Source organism: Paroedura picta, chromosome 7 (assembly GCF_049243985.1).
Source record: "Paroedura picta isolate Pp20150507F chromosome 7, Ppicta_v3.0, whole genome shotgun sequence".
In the NCBI taxonomy this organism is placed as follows: Eukaryota; Metazoa; Chordata; class Lepidosauria; order Squamata; family Gekkonidae; genus Paroedura; species Paroedura picta.
Genome location: NC_135375.1, coordinates 52,054,653 through 52,070,846, shown reverse-complemented (window position 1 = coordinate 52,070,846; position 16,194 = coordinate 52,054,653). Strand labels below are relative to the sequence as shown.

The window sequence follows — 16,194 nt, the reverse complement described above, 5'->3', positions numbered from 1 at the left end:
ATATATGTAAAGTGTAAGTGGGGATTGTATTATACGTGAATAGCCCAGCTTAGCCTGGGGCTGAGCAGAGCTTGAAAGTGAAGTAGGTTGACCACAATCAGCACTTGGGTGAAAAAACACCAAGGAAGGCTGGAAATGCTATGCACAGGAAGACTTTATTTATTTATTTATTTATACTTATTACCTGCCACTCCCAAACCGGCTCATGGCGGGTCACAATCTGTCCATGTAAAAACCCAGTAAAATCCCAGTAAAACAAATGCGGACACACATATACATACAGTAAAAACAGACTCCTAAAAAATCGTGGCAGTCTTCAACCCCACTAAATCCCCCCCCCAAAAAAAATCTTTATAGAGGAGAGGAGTGGGAAGAGGGAGCATAGATGACATGGCTAATGCTTAGCACCTCAGGGTATCAAGGGCTCTTGCCTGGCTTGCCCCATATATGGGGTTGCACTTGGCAGCTCATTCTTCTATTTGCCCAGGATTCGATGGTGTTGGAAAATGGGGTTTTGTCCTAATTCTAAACAGCATCATGATGCATTTGTACATATTATAGGGCTTCTCTCAGCTTTTATCTTTTTCTGGATCTGCTTTGCTCTTAAGTTTTGGGAAAGATCACAGCAAAACCTCCATGACTACAATACAGGTGGAAAAGTTTTGATTTTGCTAGTGCCAAACAGAGAGCAGTCATTTTCCTGACAAACAGGAGTTATCTATTTTTAGTCTGCCCTTCCTCTCCCTGTCACTGCCAGGTCAATCATCAACCTTTCTACTGTTATCAGAAAGGCTTCCCACCAGCAGCCCCCAACCTCCACTGTCACTCAGTAGGAAAACAGGGGAAATGAAGAGGAAACAGCCATTGCTCCAACAGCACAGAAGCATTTCCAGTATGAGCTCAGACGTACGTCAGCAAGCTGTGGTCATCTTTGAGGTTTCCTAGAGCATGGCTCCAACCAGGTCTGCCTCACAAATGATGTCCTGCTGTCAAGAGTTCCAGTCCTGGTAAATTTCGGATAGCCAACCAAAATGAAATTGAGCATACTAGATAATCAAGACTATTCTAATCAACTCATATTTTATATTAGGTTGTTCAAGACCATAACCCTTTTAGCCAGGAAGGTGCTGTTTTTCTTGCAACTGGGACAGAATGAGATTCACCCCAGCACCAAAATAATTTTAGCATCTTTAAAACGCACACCCCGCACATGGGCAGGGTATCAAGGGCCTTGGGAGAGCCAAGGCCTCACTTGCTTGTGTGGAACCAATCAGGGGCAAGGTGGCAAGGGCTGTGGGAGGGCCAAGGCCTTGCTCACATGCACGGGGCCAGCAAAGGGGACTAGCTCTTTCTCCCTCCCTGCACTTGGGCAGGACAGCAAGAGCCACAGGAAAGCTAAGACCTCACTCACCTGCACAGGGCTGGCCCTCTCTCCCCCACACTAAAGCAGAGCTGGAAGAGCCACAGGAGCCGGTGAGGAGGCCAGGCTCTCTTCATACACACTTCACACTAGGGCACTGCTACAAGTGCAGAGTTTTCAAAGAGTCCCAGCTTCCCCCTCCCTAGCTCAGCAGGGTTAGCAGCAGAAGAGCAGATGCCCAGCTGAATAGCAGAGCTGCTGGGGCAAGTATTTTAATTACACACACTGTCCAGGCAATAACAGAATTCTGTCCAATAAGTGGCTCTCCAAAACTCTCAGTGGAAAAATTAGTTTAATGTAGAAGATCTACAAGAGAGACTACCACACACAAGCACAGCTCTCAGTCTGCTTCCGAGTTACCAACACTGGAAGCAGATGACTTCTGTGTGGCAGATATTATATTTTCTTTCTCATACCATTCAGCATATAATCCTCAATATAATTAATTCTTAATGCTGGAGAGGGCATGGGAATTGTCACTGCTTCCCTGGACACCAAGGCAGCAATGCTAGAGAGCAGTGTGAGGGGAAGAAGACTGCATCCACGGGAGCTGCCCAATGACGGAAGTATGACAAAGAGACAAAGAGGAAGAAAACACAATGGGATGCCCCCTTCCCACAAGTTCCTCTTGTCAATATTATAATATTATAAATACATATATTTCAATATTATTTTCTTAATTTAGATTATTTTACTGCCCTCCATAAGGCTCTGGGCGATTTACATATAAGATCATGAGGTAATTATATAGGACACTGCAACAAATATAACAATCATAACATAACATGTCAGCCAGAACAATATTTAAACATTTATTTAATATTTAAATATTTAAAATTATAACTATTAATATGTGTTGGGAAAATACTGTGTTAAGTTCTGAGAAGTTTCAAACCGTAAAACCAAAAAAATACACAGGACCTTGAAAGATAAGCCTAGACATTAGACCTTTAAAACAGTTCTTAGCAAAAGAAACTCTTGATTCAGGGTCTTGAAAGCATACATTTTTATGAAGTAAAATAATGTTCATGAAGAACGTTTAAAAAGTACTTTAAAAAGTAAAACAAACAAATACTCCTTAAATGACTTACTTGTATTAGATCTAAAATGCCCAGCTCACTTTCTGAGGAATCAACACAGAAGACAAAGTACAATGTCGCATAATGTCGATAAATCAGTTTGTTGTCCGATCCACCTATTAATCTAAAATAGAACAAGTTAAGTGTCAAATAACATGCAACAGCCACATTTCAAGCCACACATCAGCACATTCTTAAACAACAAGAAACAAAACAGAGTATAATTCTGGAACAAAGTAGTTAAGCACAATAGAGTCAAGAGCAGCACATTAAAATTAAAACAATTTCAATTATATCAGCTGAGTCACCCTGAGCACCACAACTATAGAAGTTGCACAGAAGCCTGTCCCCACTACTAAATGATTCTCAATTACACCGAGGTTAGATATTCAAATGAACTACATAAAATGCATGGTATCTAATTAGCTCAGGCAGCTGCAGAGGTATTGTTTGATTGCTAAGTGAATGATAATCTGAACATCATCACTGTTTGGGCTCTGGCAGCCCTCCTGAGCCTCCAGACTGGGAAGCAAGACTCACCCACTGGGTGACCTAGGGCTAGCTGCACATTCTCAGTCTCTGTTGTGAGGATGAAATGGAGAAGAAAATATTGTAAATCGTTTTGGGTCTTAACTCTCCATTGTGGAGAAGAGCAGGGTATAAATAAATAATAAACATAGCTAAAGGGCAGATATAAGGTAATATGGTTGGTATGTGGGAAGGAGAGATGGAAACAAGGAAAGATGAGGATAGGGTGAATGCTATGAGGGAGGAAAAGAGGAAATGGTATATGGGCTTTCTACAAATCCTTGCACATTCCCCAGTGTACAACTCAACCCAGCAGCCAGCAATATGCAACTGCCCCCCTTAGTTTTCTTGCCACAGTTTTCCCTGGTAGAGGCTGCCAGGGAGAAAGGAGGAGGGAAAACTATTGAGGGGGTGGCAGACAGAAGTAGGTTGGCTTTGGGGTGGCAAAGAAGCAGGAAAAGGCAGATGCTATGGAGCCTTTCAAGGAAGATAACGAGAAAATGGTGGGAAAGGGGAACATGAGGTTCCTCCTGCAAGTCCTTGTGAATTCCCCACTTGTTTGTTATATTGTGTGTTATGTGTAATAAACATTGTACATTGTGTTTGTTACATCTTGCATTTTGTAATATGATAAGGACCTTACTGTATAGACCATTTTGACTCTGCTAACCAGTCAGATATTCCCCAAACAAAGAATGACAATGAATTGATGACAGGAACAATTCTAGCTACCTGCAAATGATATCCTGGCAAAAAATGCCACATTTTCTCATTCATTATTGGTGCAAAACTTTAAGGATGTATTTGTTGACATGGCAAACCTCTGAAGTGCACCATTATTCACTGAAGCACTTATCTTCAGACTGGCAAAATGTTTTGAATTGATTTATACTATACTTACAAGCCTCCTTCTAGGAAATTACAGACATTTTCATCACGTTTTGACACTAAATGAAATGTTTCTCTGATAATTTGTTGCTGTGTATCTTCACTCTAGAGAAAAGAGAGAAAAAAATAAAGATGGCAAGGCAGCAAAGCACATTCTCTTCCTGAAGTTCAGGAGTGTCTCTTCAGGGTCAGCCATACTGTTGTAGGACAGGTTAAAAGGGAACATTTTCAGCTTAAGAAACTAGAGTATACACCAAAAAAAGTATGCCATTGTTTAAAATAAAACATGAACACATAGAGGGAAGTTTGCAACATACTGGGAAAAGGAAGTAAAGCAATCCTCTTGGCAACACCGCTGAAATCGTGATTATGAAATACTGAAAATTAGTTATTAACAAAGATTCCTCAAACCTGTATGTTCCATTCTGAGTTAAAAGCAGCATCTAAATTAGATTATTTATGATGCATGAATTGATAAGTTAATGTTAATTCAGATTAACCTGTATGTCAAAGGTAAATGGAATTAGCTTTTAGCCACGTGTGAAAGAAGAAAGAAGCAAGGCCCACAAGCCCAACAAGAAGTCCGGTTCCTGCATGATAAGCTTGCCAATGCAGCCTCAGATGTGAGCAGCCACAGAGATTTCGGGGGGGGGGGAAGAGTAGGAGGGGGGATTGAAGAGAAATTCAGGAATCAAGTTGTTTTCTTCTAATTTACTGGGGGGTGGGGGGTGACAATGCTTACACTGCAGATATATACAACATTTTCAAGATTATTCTTTGCTTAAATGTAAGTATTTCACAACATCTGGTACAATACATTGATAACACATTTAAAAGGTCAGTGTTTTAAGTATTTAAAAGTTTAGCTTAATATCCAATCATGCTAGTAGCCCGACATACTGTAACTATAAGAATTTCCATCTAAACACACTTTCTTTTGTTTGCTAAACATTTTACCTTCAACTTTTTTTTCCTGCCTCTCAGATGACAAATGTTAAAAACACATGTGCTATAGTGCCTTGTGTGCAGCAGTTTACAACTCTCGCAAATACTGCTATAGTGGCATTTCTTTTCTTTACAGAGAATGAAGATATACTTTTAAGCTCTAAAAATATAACAAATAATACAATTGTATACGTTAACTAAGATAAATGTTGTATGAGAGGGGACATGATAGCCCTCTAAGTATTTGAAAGGTTGTCACTTGGAGGAGGGCAGGATGCTGTTTCCGTTGGCTGCAGAGGAAAGAACGTGCAGTAATGGGTTTAAACTACAAGTACAACGATATAGGCTAGATATCAGGAAAACATTTATCACAGTCAGAGTAGTTCAGCAGTGGAATAGGCTGCCTAAGGAGGTGGTAAGCTCCCCCTCACTGGCAGTCTTCAAGCAAAGGTTGGATACACACTTTTCTTGGATGCTTTAGGATGCTTAGGGCTGATCCTGCGTTGAGCAGGGGGTTGGACTAGATGGCCTGTATGGCCCCTTCCAACTCTATGATTCTAACCACTGACCTAAACCCAAACATTAATGAGAAAACTGAATTAGCTGTTTTACAAGTCTAGCTTATGCAGGGGTAAGCCCACTGAAGCTCAGTTAAATCAATTTCAGCACACAGCTGCACATCTTTACTGCACAGCACTACACTGTCATAGAAATTCTGAAACCAAGATTTTATATTTCTGCAGACCAAGATAATGTAATTCATTCATTCAAACCAAAAACCAAGATATGTTTTTACCAAGACATGTTTTGACAGAACAGTGAATGGTCACACACGCATATATAGTAAAACAGATACAGACATTAATCAGATCTAGCTGTATGAAGGTTACTCACAGCTATCTACTTGAAAATACAAAATGGACAGGATATTTCTAATATAAAAACAGCTAGAGAAAATAGCACTATGGACTTCTCTTCCCAACTGCAATAAGTAATCCCATAGGAGTAGCAACCAACACACAAACTTCAGAACAAATTACAAATCAACACCAGCCCTTATAATAACAGCTAGTTAAATAATTCATGTCACCCACAGGAAGAAAACCTCTACTACACAGAAACATGAGAACTTATCAGCATCCAGCCAAGTTCTCCTGTTTCTCATCTTATTTGCCAAGATGGGAAATCAAATCTGCATCTGAAGTAGTGTGCATGCACATGAAAGCTTATACCCAGAACTAAACTTTGTTGATCTTAAAGATGCCACTGAAATCGACCTCTCTCTTTTCAGTCAGGCATGCACAGTATACCCTTTCATCACTATTATACTAACACCCAGTCTAAATTAGCCACAAAAAGAGACAAGGGAAATCCGACAATGGACATGGACTTAATCACTTTAGACTGTAAGTGGAGAAACGCATTTTTTAAAGCTCACCCACGTTTTAAAAGGAAGCACAACCAAACTGAATTAGTTTTAGTTACGAAGGAAGGAAGAGCATTCAAAAGCGGCATGCACCCTCTGCAGTGGCACAGCTCTTTCTTGCCAGCTTCCTAGTGGCCGGAGGGAGAGACGGGAGGGCAGAAGCCTCTCAGCGGGGTCGGGCACGCAACGAGGAGCGCCAAGAGCACCGCTCCAGGAGGCACTGCAGGGTCGGCAGGGAGGGAGGCTCTGCCCCTCGCGCCTGAGGACAAGCGGGGCTGGCCGGCGAGGGGCTGCCATTGGCGGCCGCGCTCCGAGCATGCCCCACCCCACCCCGGCCCTCCTTACGTAGCGCTGGTAGAACTTGGAGAGGCGCGGCTTCCCGTGGTTGTTGAAGATGAGGATGGCCTTGATCATGGCTGAAGAGGGGTGGGGGGCGGAGCTCCCCGCTGAGGCCGGCGACACGGAAAACGCCTCCCCCTTCTAAGCCGGGACGGAAGGCACAACCGGCAACGGAGCACCACACCGCACAGAGACGACCCTTCTGTCACCTGACTTATGCGGACTCGTCAGACGGCGGCGCGCGAGGGACATCTCCCTCGTTACGCGCCCTGATCACGTGGCCCGAGTCTATAAAGCCGGGCCCTGGGGTGGGCCTGCCGCTTCCGTTCTTCGCGCATCATGTTGGAAGGAGCCGAGGAACAGGCTCCCGTCTCGCCGCCGGTGGGGGTCGAGATCCCGGAGGGTGGAGCGGCTGCGGCCGCGGTGCTGGAGCCGGTTCCCGCCTTAGCTGTTTCCCCGGTCTCCGAGGAACCCGCTGGAGACGCGAAAAAGAAAAGTAAAATGGCGGTGGCCGAAAAGGGAGCCGTATTTGGCGGGGGTGGACGATAGGAAGGCTCACTGGCCCGCAGGAAAATGCCCTGCCCGCTTAACGGAGGCTTAATGGGAGGCTGTTTCCCTCCCTGCCATAAAAAGCTTCCATGGCCCATTTGCACACAGTAAGCGCAGGCCAGAGAATAACTGCGACGAGTTACTTGCATCAGGCGCCTAGATGGGGAAGAGCTGACATAATTCAAATACAGTTGACCTTTAATGGCATAAAGCCGGCAGGATTCCAAAGTCAGTGAGCCTTTCAAGTCCCTGGGCAATCTCACCAATTGCTGTCAGCTTGCCAGTTGAATTAACCATAGAAGTCTTTAGCGGCCATCATTTCGTCACTCAGCGGTTGGGTATACACCTTGCATGAAGAAGGTGCCAGGTTCAGACGCTATGCAGCCAGGGTATGCATGGAAACATCTGAAACTGCCTGTTCCTGAGTTCAGACCATTTCACTTTTTGTATCTCTTTAACTAGAAATGCTGCTGTGGTGTCTGCATGCAAAGCAGGTGCTCTACCCTTGAGGCTATGGCTGCTGCCTGAGACTTTGGTATAAATGTTAACAGTATTGGATTGACCAGAAGTCTGAGTCCTACAAAGCAGCCTCATGTGGTATCCAGGCTTCAATAAGTGAGATCAAATTAGGGTTGTCAGGGCCCTCCTAGCAATCACAGGTAGGGTAGAGGGCATTTAGGGTGGGGGGAGGCTGAGGCTAGCAATGCCACTTCTAATGTGCACTAGAAGTAACAACATCATGTAGCCAGTTACATGGGACACTGGTATTTGGGCAACTGCATGATTGACTCCTCTTAAAGAGTTTCTGCCCAAATACCAGAACTAAGGCATCCCCTGCGGGCCAGCTGATCAGGGGCCCAGCAGCCATAGATGAAATGTATTTTTTTTATTTTGGGCTCAGTGGCAGTGGTGCACTCATGCACCTCTTGGTGTTTCCCTGTTTTTTCTCTGATCTTTCCTAAATTCAGCTTGCTCTGATGTTTTAGGAAAGATCACAGTAAAACTTGGATGGCTGCTATGTTGGTGGGTCAATGTTGACTGTTTTCCAACCCTTACCCCTGCAGCAGCCATTTCCTTCCCTTGCCTAATGCCAGTTTTTCCTTTAAAAATTGCCGAAGTCCTGATTGTTCAGAGGAAGGAGTGAGGTTACTGCTGGAGAACTGGGGCAGGGAAAATGTTGCTATGTTGGTGGGTCAATGTTGACTGTTTTCCAACCCTTACCCCTGCAGCAGCCATTTCCTTCCCTTGCCTAATGCCAGTTTTTCCTTTAAAAATTGCCGAAGTCCTGATTGTTCAGAGGAAGGAGTGAGGTTACTGCTGGAGAACTGGGGCAGGGAAAACTGCAAGAAACCAGCCATGTGTAAGCCCTGTTGCTGCTGTGCTTTATCAGCAACTGCACCACAGTGGGAGAAACCATGCAAACTTCTCCCTGTATAGAAAGTGCCCTGCTGTTCTTTTGGAGTACATCTCTGCTAACAGCAATTTAATTGTATGTTAGACATAACTCCGTGTTGGACCAGAAGCACTTTACTTGTCCTATGTGTTTAAGATTAGTCCTTTGAAGGGAAAAGCTGCAGCTTGCTTTGCACAACTTCAAGCTTTTTAAACCAAAAAGCTAAGTGGCTTTGTTGCATTGCTGGTTGAGAACCATTTAAATCCCTGCTTTCTTCAGGGAGCAGAAAGCAGGGGTCATAAATCCACACAAACTGGTTTGGTTTGTGAACCAGCCTCCCAGTTTATATAGGTTTGTGGTTCATCCATGAGCCAGACCACAAAAACATGTTATGTGTTCATTCCTAAAATGAAGCACAACAAATAAACAATTTTCAGAATACTTCAGCTCATGTTTCTTGCTTCCTTGTTGTGTATTTCCAGGTTTTTCACTTAAAATATTCTTTATGTTCTAGTTGATGTTTTGCTTAAGGCTGTTGGAGATACTCCTATAATGAAGACCAAGAAATGGACCGTAGAGAGAACTCGTACAATCCAGGGGCTAATTGACTTTATCAAAAAGTTTCTCAAACTAATGGCCTCAGAACAGCTGGTATGTGATAGTTTTTCATTCCTGAATGGGAAATTGAGGGTAACTTTAACAAATTTAAAACAGTCCTATTTGTTCGGACCAGAGTTCCATTTAGCCCAGCATTCTTTCTGTAGCTGTTGCCATGAGCTAGGTACTGCTGGGACGTCCAAAAACCGGGCATGAAGACATTTTTCTCTTTCTTTCTTTCTTTCTTTCTTTCTTTCTTTCTTTCTTTCTTTCTTTCTTTCTTTCTTTCTTTCTTTCTTTCTTTCTTTCTTTCTTTCTTTCTTTCTTTCTTTCTCTCTTTCTTTCTTTCTCTCTTTCTTTCTCTCTCTCTCTCTCTCCCTCTCTCCCTCTCCCTCTCCCTCTCCCTTCCTCCCCCCGGATCCTCTCAGCGTTGTAACTTGTATATGACTATAAGATGATTCCTACTTTTGTCTTGACAGCATGCCTGGGTGGGAAACAGTGTTCCTTTTGTGTAAATATGGTGCTATAGTTCCCACTATTTCTTGGAATTACTTCTGTGCATGTGACTATGGGTGTTTTGGGTTATTTCTGAAGTAGATTAATAATTATAGTTTAAAATTGTTTTAAATGTTTTAACTGTTGCCTCTTTTTGTCACTGGATGTAGATTTCAGCTAAGCCCCTAGGTATGCTTACCTTGATACAGTGTATCTTTTCTTTTTTGCCATGCAGTTTATTTATGTGAATCAGTCCTTTGCACCTTCACCAGACCAGGAAGTTGGAACACTCTATGAGGTGACCCTCAACTTTGAAATGGCTTTATTTTGTTGGTAACAGAAAACTTGTACTAGTTCAGTAGCTTCCTTCTGGTCTAGAATGATTTAACTATTTTAATAGTAAAATAGTTTTGACTGGCACCCCAGTTGAAGAGGGAAGTTAAGAAACTGGAACATGTGCAGAGGAGGGCAACAAAGATGGTGAGGGGTTTGGAGACCAAGACATATGAAGAAAGGTTGGGGGAGCTTGGTCTGTTTAGCCTAGAGGAGACGACTGAGAAGGGGATCTGATAACCATCTTCAAGTATTTTAAAGGGTGCCATGTGGAGGATGGAGTAGAATTGTTCTCTCGTGCCCCAGAGGGACAGACCAGAACGAATGGGATGAAATTAATTCAAAAGAAATTCCATCTAAACATCCGGAAGAAGTTCCTGACAGTTAGAGCGTTTTTTCAGTGGAACAGGCTTCCTCGGGAGGTGGTGGGTTCTCCATCTTTGGAAATTTTTAAACAGAGGCTAGATAGCCATCTGACGGGGAGGCTGATTCTGTGAAGGCAAAGGAGTGGCAGGTTACAGTAGATGAGCGATAGGGATGTGAGTGTCCTGCGTAATGCAGGGGTTGGACTAGATGACCCATGAGGTTCCTTCCAACTCTATTATTCTATGATTCTAGTATAACAACTTCTCCATAGGTGGCAGTGTTTCATAAGAAAAGGTCAGTAAAATATGTTCCTGGTTTACTACAGTATAGGAATCTAGGGGATTTCTGCACAGTGGCCAAAATGATGAGACACTTCCTACCTGCAATTATGTGATATTAAATCACGCTCTTCCTCCCCTCCACACTTCAAAGCCTTCCTGTCACGTCTTCCCCTTCCCGCATGTTGTGCAAACAGCAAATGAGAGAGCAACGTGCTGTTTCACTCACCACTCCTCAGCCTGTCAATCAATAGGACCAATCAATCAATGGTTTGTTGGTCTAGCCCTTTTTTAAAACTTGAAACTTACATGTAGCAATGCGTATTCAGTCCTATAAAAACACATTGTTACGTTATTTAAAGTCCAAGACAGAAAACGCAGAGGGCACAGGAAGAGAGGCAGATCCCCACCCCCCGTCATTTAAAACAGCATTAAGTCTCTCAATAGTTGTTTTTAACGAAGTGCATCTTTCCCTTTTTCTCCTCTCTGCCCCCCCCCCCTGCTGCTCAGATGTTGCATGCCATTCAACAGTCATCGCGGACCCCCTCCCTCCTCCTCTCCAGTACCTCTCATGCCAGGCACAGCCTGCATTGCGCCCAGCATCCAGGACTCTTTCTCACCCTCCCCAGCACCTGTCACGCTCGGCATAGCCTGCACACCACCCAGTATCCAGGACTCTTCGCCCTCCCTAAGTGGGTCCATGGAGGACTGGGAGGGATAAACTGCCAAGCTGTCCTGTGGGGTCTCCGTTTTTCCCCTTCCTCAAAAAAGAAAGTCAGGGGCAGAAAGCAAGCAGGCAACTCTCCCGAAAGGATTGTGGCCAGGAAGAAGAAGCAGATACCCCCATCCCTACCCTACCCCCCCCCCTCTTGGTGCAAACGGTTGAGTGATGGTTGAACATGTTTTGAATAACTAAGTGACTTCATTGAGCAATGGTCACTTTGACACATACTGCATACTGGCCTCTCGCTTGCTCGCTCTCCCAGATTCTGCAGAGGACCTCCTAACCAAAAGGCTCTCGGTGAGCTCCCAGCCACCTTCCGCCCCCACCCCAAGCATTACGGGCAGATTAATCGGGGGTGGTTCTCACACACACACACACACACACACCATCACACCGACCCACGGAGAAGGAGCTCTCCTCTCACCCTGCTTCCTGGACAGGAAATGGAGGGGGAGGGCAGGAGTGAGGGTGGGACAAAGCTGAGCAGCCTATAGCATGCTTCATCCTCTATACCTCTTTTTTTGCTGGTTGCAGGCTGGCTGTACACTGGGAGATCATACATTTTAGGGTGGCGAATCCACTTTTTGGGATTCCCGAAATAATGATTTAAAATGGTGGAAATTGCGAGCTGGCTACTGGCCAGCCTCTGGAGGTAGGTGATGTCATGTGGAGGGGCCAGAATATGCCACCTACCTCTGGGGGCTCTCCAGCTACATTTCTTGCATGCAGAAAGTCTCCTAGTATCTTGCATACTCCCTGTTAACTTCCTACTGAAACTTCTTATTTCTTTCTATGTTTTATGTCATATCTTCATTGCTTATCTAACAGCAGTTGGCATAAATTTCACCCATTCTAAGTTAATGGATTATTCTGTTTACTGGATCTCTTTAAAACTGGCCTTTTTCTGTTTCTCTCCAATTGCTGGGGCATATGAAGTCCCAGCTTAATGGTTGTATGTGCCAGTGCATCTCTTGAAGTGAGCCTTGACTCACCAAAGATTATACTGGTCTAAAGATGCCATTGGACTCTTTGTTATTCCTCAGCAGAACAGTAAGTCTTCATATATTGGGCCCTGTTATACATTTCCAGAATGGGATGTTATCACCACACAACAGAGCAATAAAACCTTGCTGCTCTCAGAATTAAATTAACATGAACATTAAATTGTTTACTTTGCTGTTTGCTTAACTTTTAAATCTGATTTTTGTTCCTGCTTCCTTAACAGTGCTTTGGAAGCGATGGCAAGCTGGTACTGCATTATTGTAAATCTCAAGCCTGGGGATGAATTAAGACCTGCCATTTTTTAGGTCTGTCTGAGTGTGAATGGGCTCTGATCTTCAGAGATACTCCCTGTGGACGAACTGAAGACATGTCAGCACAGTTGCCCATGGAATTCACTTGATACTCCCTCAAGCTTTCTCAACAGGTCAAATCAGGCAATTAGAAGAACTACATAGGTTTCCCAGCCTGATCATTTTAGTAGTTTTGTGGAAATAATTGTGCCTGTGCCCCTGAACATTTGCGTTACCTTTTCTTGCTCCAAAACTCTGAGGTTTCCTTTTTTTAAAGGGATACTGCTGTTCTGATTTAAGAATTAACTGATCATCATTCACCAGGTTGTAGGGTAGTTTCTACCCTCTTCTTCTAAAAGAATGCTTTCTGGAGTTTCTGTACTTAAGATAAAAGAGTTAAATTTTCTGTTTGCTTTTGTCCTTGATTCCTTGTTTGAAGCACAGTAACTAGGTTCCAATTTCTGGTTTTTGCACTTATAGGGCTTTGGAATTGTATTTCAGTTAGCAACCCTCCCTCTCCCTCACATTGCAAACTTTGTCTGAATGCAGTTTGTGTTATGGTATTTTGGGGGTGAGAGTGTTCTGTTCCTCAAAGAAAAAAAGGCCTGTGACAGCCATTTAAAGATTTTTACATTCTGGGCCACCTGTGCTTGTTTCTAATATAGTACGTTCAATATTATTGCTGTATGTTCGCTTGTGTCATAATGAAACATTTGATAGTCTGAAATCTATGCTTATTTTTGATAACTCCATGCATTTTCATAAGGGATGGGGGAGATTAAATGCTAACTCTTCTATGGTTATGAAAAGTAAGGCTCATCTGGCTTGACTGATTCTTTAACACATATGCAGTTGCAATGTCCCTTTTATAAGGTTTTTAGATTGCGTTACATTATTAGTCTCTTAATTGATTGGCCTAGATTATCCATGAGTGATGGGGATCCTAAAATTACACAGACAGTTGCCAGTTTTATTTCAGTCCTTATGTCCCATAAACAGCAGGTTAAACTATTTTGCTGCACAACATCTAAGGCAGTGGTCCCCAACCTTTTTATCACCGGGGACAACTCAACGCTTGACAATTTTACTGAGGCCCAGTGGGTTTACTCCTCTACTCTCAACCACTGCCCTAATGCGCTCTGACTCTGGTCACTATGGTAATGTTTAAACATCCCTTCAAAATAAGATACAGACACGCCACAACAATGAACATAAGGAACATTTTATTTTCATGGAAATTTTAACTCATGACAATGACAAATCAATGGGAACTCTGAGCTTGTTTCTCTGCAACGAGATAGTCCCATGTGCGCCTGCCGGATCGTGGATGAAGTAAAGGGGGGGGGAGAAGGCGTCCTTCGTGGCCCACCTCCAGTTAGTCAACGGACCACATGTGGTCTGCGGCCCACAGGTTGGGGATCGCTACTCTAAGGGATAAGGGAAAGGAAACTATCCTACTGCACCAACTTTTGCTATGCAAGTATATTAGAGGGAACAGAACTCAACATTCCCATTAAAAATATGCTATAATGATATGGGCATTTCATAATTATAGGAATCTGCTGTTCTAATAAATAGTATAAAGACTTGCTGTTTTTATAAAGTAAAAATGTTCTGGGTAAGCACATGTTTGCTTTAATTATGTTTTTTACATCTTATATTTATATATACTGCCCTCCCTTGCGGCTCAGGGTGGTTTAAGGCATTTCTGCAGTAACTGTTTGGTTTATGGAGTTACACTTTGGCTTTATCCAATGAGTATAATTCGTCACAGACAGCATGACGGCAAGCGATCTTAAGAAAGTCTACTTCGAATCATACTCAGGCCTATTCAGTGGGACTTGCTTCCAGGGAAGAATAACTAAGGTTGTACAGTTAGAGTTAAGGGCATTTGACTTACTATGGAAAATGCATTTTAGAGCGATGCATAATCAAAACGACTACCTTGCACCTCCTTTCAAGTACAGACTTGTAGCTTTTGGTTTATTTCCTCTCCTGTCTCCCAATATTAAAAACCATCCTCAACCACTATATAAAGTAATAGTAGAAATGTGTTTTTTTAGTTTACACTCTGCATTCATCCTATTACCTGGCATCAATTTTCTGTCCCTGGGGGTATTTACTTTTGCCATTGCTTGGTACATTGAAGCATACACTGATCCCACATCATGTACAGAACTTAATTCCTTTGTATAGTCTTCTTGACCTTTAGGCTTTCATCTTGTATCCTTTTCAACAGGGATCTACTCCTTCCTCTTCAGATCATTATGGTAAATGAATAACTATGAACACCCACAATGACCTTGGAGGAAGGGAGAGATCACACTTTAGCTTTGCTCATCTTCCTTGGTAATTGAAATAACAATTCAGAGCAGACTTTGCTGGTTGGAATTCAGCTTTTGCCTCTGATCAACAATTGAATGTTGGCTTTCAAGTAGAACCTCCTTTTATTTGCTCTCATTAATGTTTTGATATTTCTGATTTCCAAAATATTTCCTTCCTAGACTCTTATACTTAATGTCAGTTGATATAACTTTTTTGGAACATGGACAACATTGCAGTTGTAGTGTTTAAAACAATTGTTTGAATTAAGGCCCAATGTATAATGCAAAAAATATATTTATGTAGCTACCTTTATGAAAACTCTTATGGAATCTAGAATTTTATTATTATCTGACCTTTCTTCCTTTGTGGAATTCAGGGTAGCCTACACAGGACTCAGGGGGGGTCTCCCAACCAGATGCTGACCAGATCTAGACTTAACAACTGTTGTATGTTTCTCTGTTTGCTGGATAGAAAAAGGACATCATAAAATGAGTATGGTCCAACATATCGCTGGGAAATCCCACATCAATACAACTGTAAACTGAGCCACATTGATCAAGCCATGCAGCCAAGGTCACGGTATAATGCAAATAGTACTGTTCATGTACTGATTGCACTAGACAAATTTCACGTGATTCACGCTTGGAATGCAAACATTTTCCTGTACTTTTATGAAGATCTCTGAGTTTACTATTAATCCAGATGGAATGTCAGTATTTCTTTAAAATTGTATCTATGATTTGAGGCAGTGCTTAGGCTTAGGACTTAGTCTGCTACAGAACATACAGGGTAAGTACTGTATAAACTACATCTCTTTTATCTAGCACCCCTGTACCATACATAGATCACATTCCAATAGGACATTTTAATGTGAAGAAACAAAGCATGGTATTGCTAATTGTGTTTGGGGCGCAAAACAGCTTTATGTGGCTGTTGTCAAGAAGTAGCTTTCAAAGCACTGTGGCATGAGCTAGAGAAGATGTGTGAGACACCAAGATAAACTTTTAAAAACAAGAATAATTCATAATTTTTGGAATGTATTAAACACAAATGTTGTGAAGCATGGGAGACAGGTTGTGTCTCAGTGGTAGAGCCTCTGCTTGGCATGCAGAAGGTCCCAGTCAGGTTTGATCCCTGGCATGTCCACCTAAAATGACTAGGCAATCAGTCATGTGAAAGACCTTAGCCTGAGACCCTAGAGAGACATTGCTAGTCTG

At 42.7% G+C, this 16,194-nt stretch overlaps 2 protein-coding genes across 4 annotated transcripts in view; one reads left to right on the top strand and one right to left on the bottom strand.

The window, feature by feature from the left end:
- The window catches only part of AP3S1 (adaptor related protein complex 3 subunit sigma 1), a 28,222-nt gene extending 21,392 nt beyond the window's left edge, over positions 1-6,830 (bottom strand). For all 3 annotated transcript variants that reach the window (XM_077344341.1, XM_077344343.1, XM_077344342.1), the window contains exons 1-3: positions 6,632-6,830; positions 3,929-4,020; positions 2,512-2,623 (exon numbers count right to left, since the gene is read on the bottom strand). In XM_077344341.1, the coding sequence (XP_077200456.1) occupies positions 2,512-2,623; positions 3,929-4,020; positions 6,632-6,700 (273 nt within the window). In that variant the 5' untranslated portion in view covers positions 6,701-6,830. The remainder of the gene's footprint in view (positions 1-2,511; positions 2,624-3,928; positions 4,021-6,631) is intronic.
- ATG12 (autophagy related 12) lies at positions 6,778-13,062 on the top strand. Its single transcript, XM_077344344.1, has 4 exons — positions 6,778-7,121; positions 9,082-9,218; positions 9,895-9,957; positions 12,586-13,062. The coding sequence occupies exons 1-4, from the start codon at positions 6,965-6,967 to the stop codon at positions 12,643-12,645; spliced, it is 417 nt and encodes a 138-aa protein (XP_077200459.1). The 5' UTR covers positions 6,778-6,964; the 3' UTR covers positions 12,646-13,062.
- The last annotated feature ends 3,132 nt before the right edge of the window (positions 13,063-16,194 follow it).

Coding starts and splice junctions, on each gene's coding strand:
- ATG12 (XM_077344344.1), top strand. CDS start 6,965: ATGTTGGAAGGAGCCGAGGAACAGGCTCCCGTCTCGCCGCCGGTGGGG. Junction 7,122..9,081: donor TGGAGACGCGAAAAAGAAAA/GTAAAATGGCGG, acceptor TTTATGTTCTAG/TTGATGTTTTGCTTAAGGCT. Junction 9,219..9,894: donor TAATGGCCTCAGAACAGCTG/GTATGTGATAGT, acceptor TTTGCCATGCAG/TTTATTTATGTGAATCAGTC.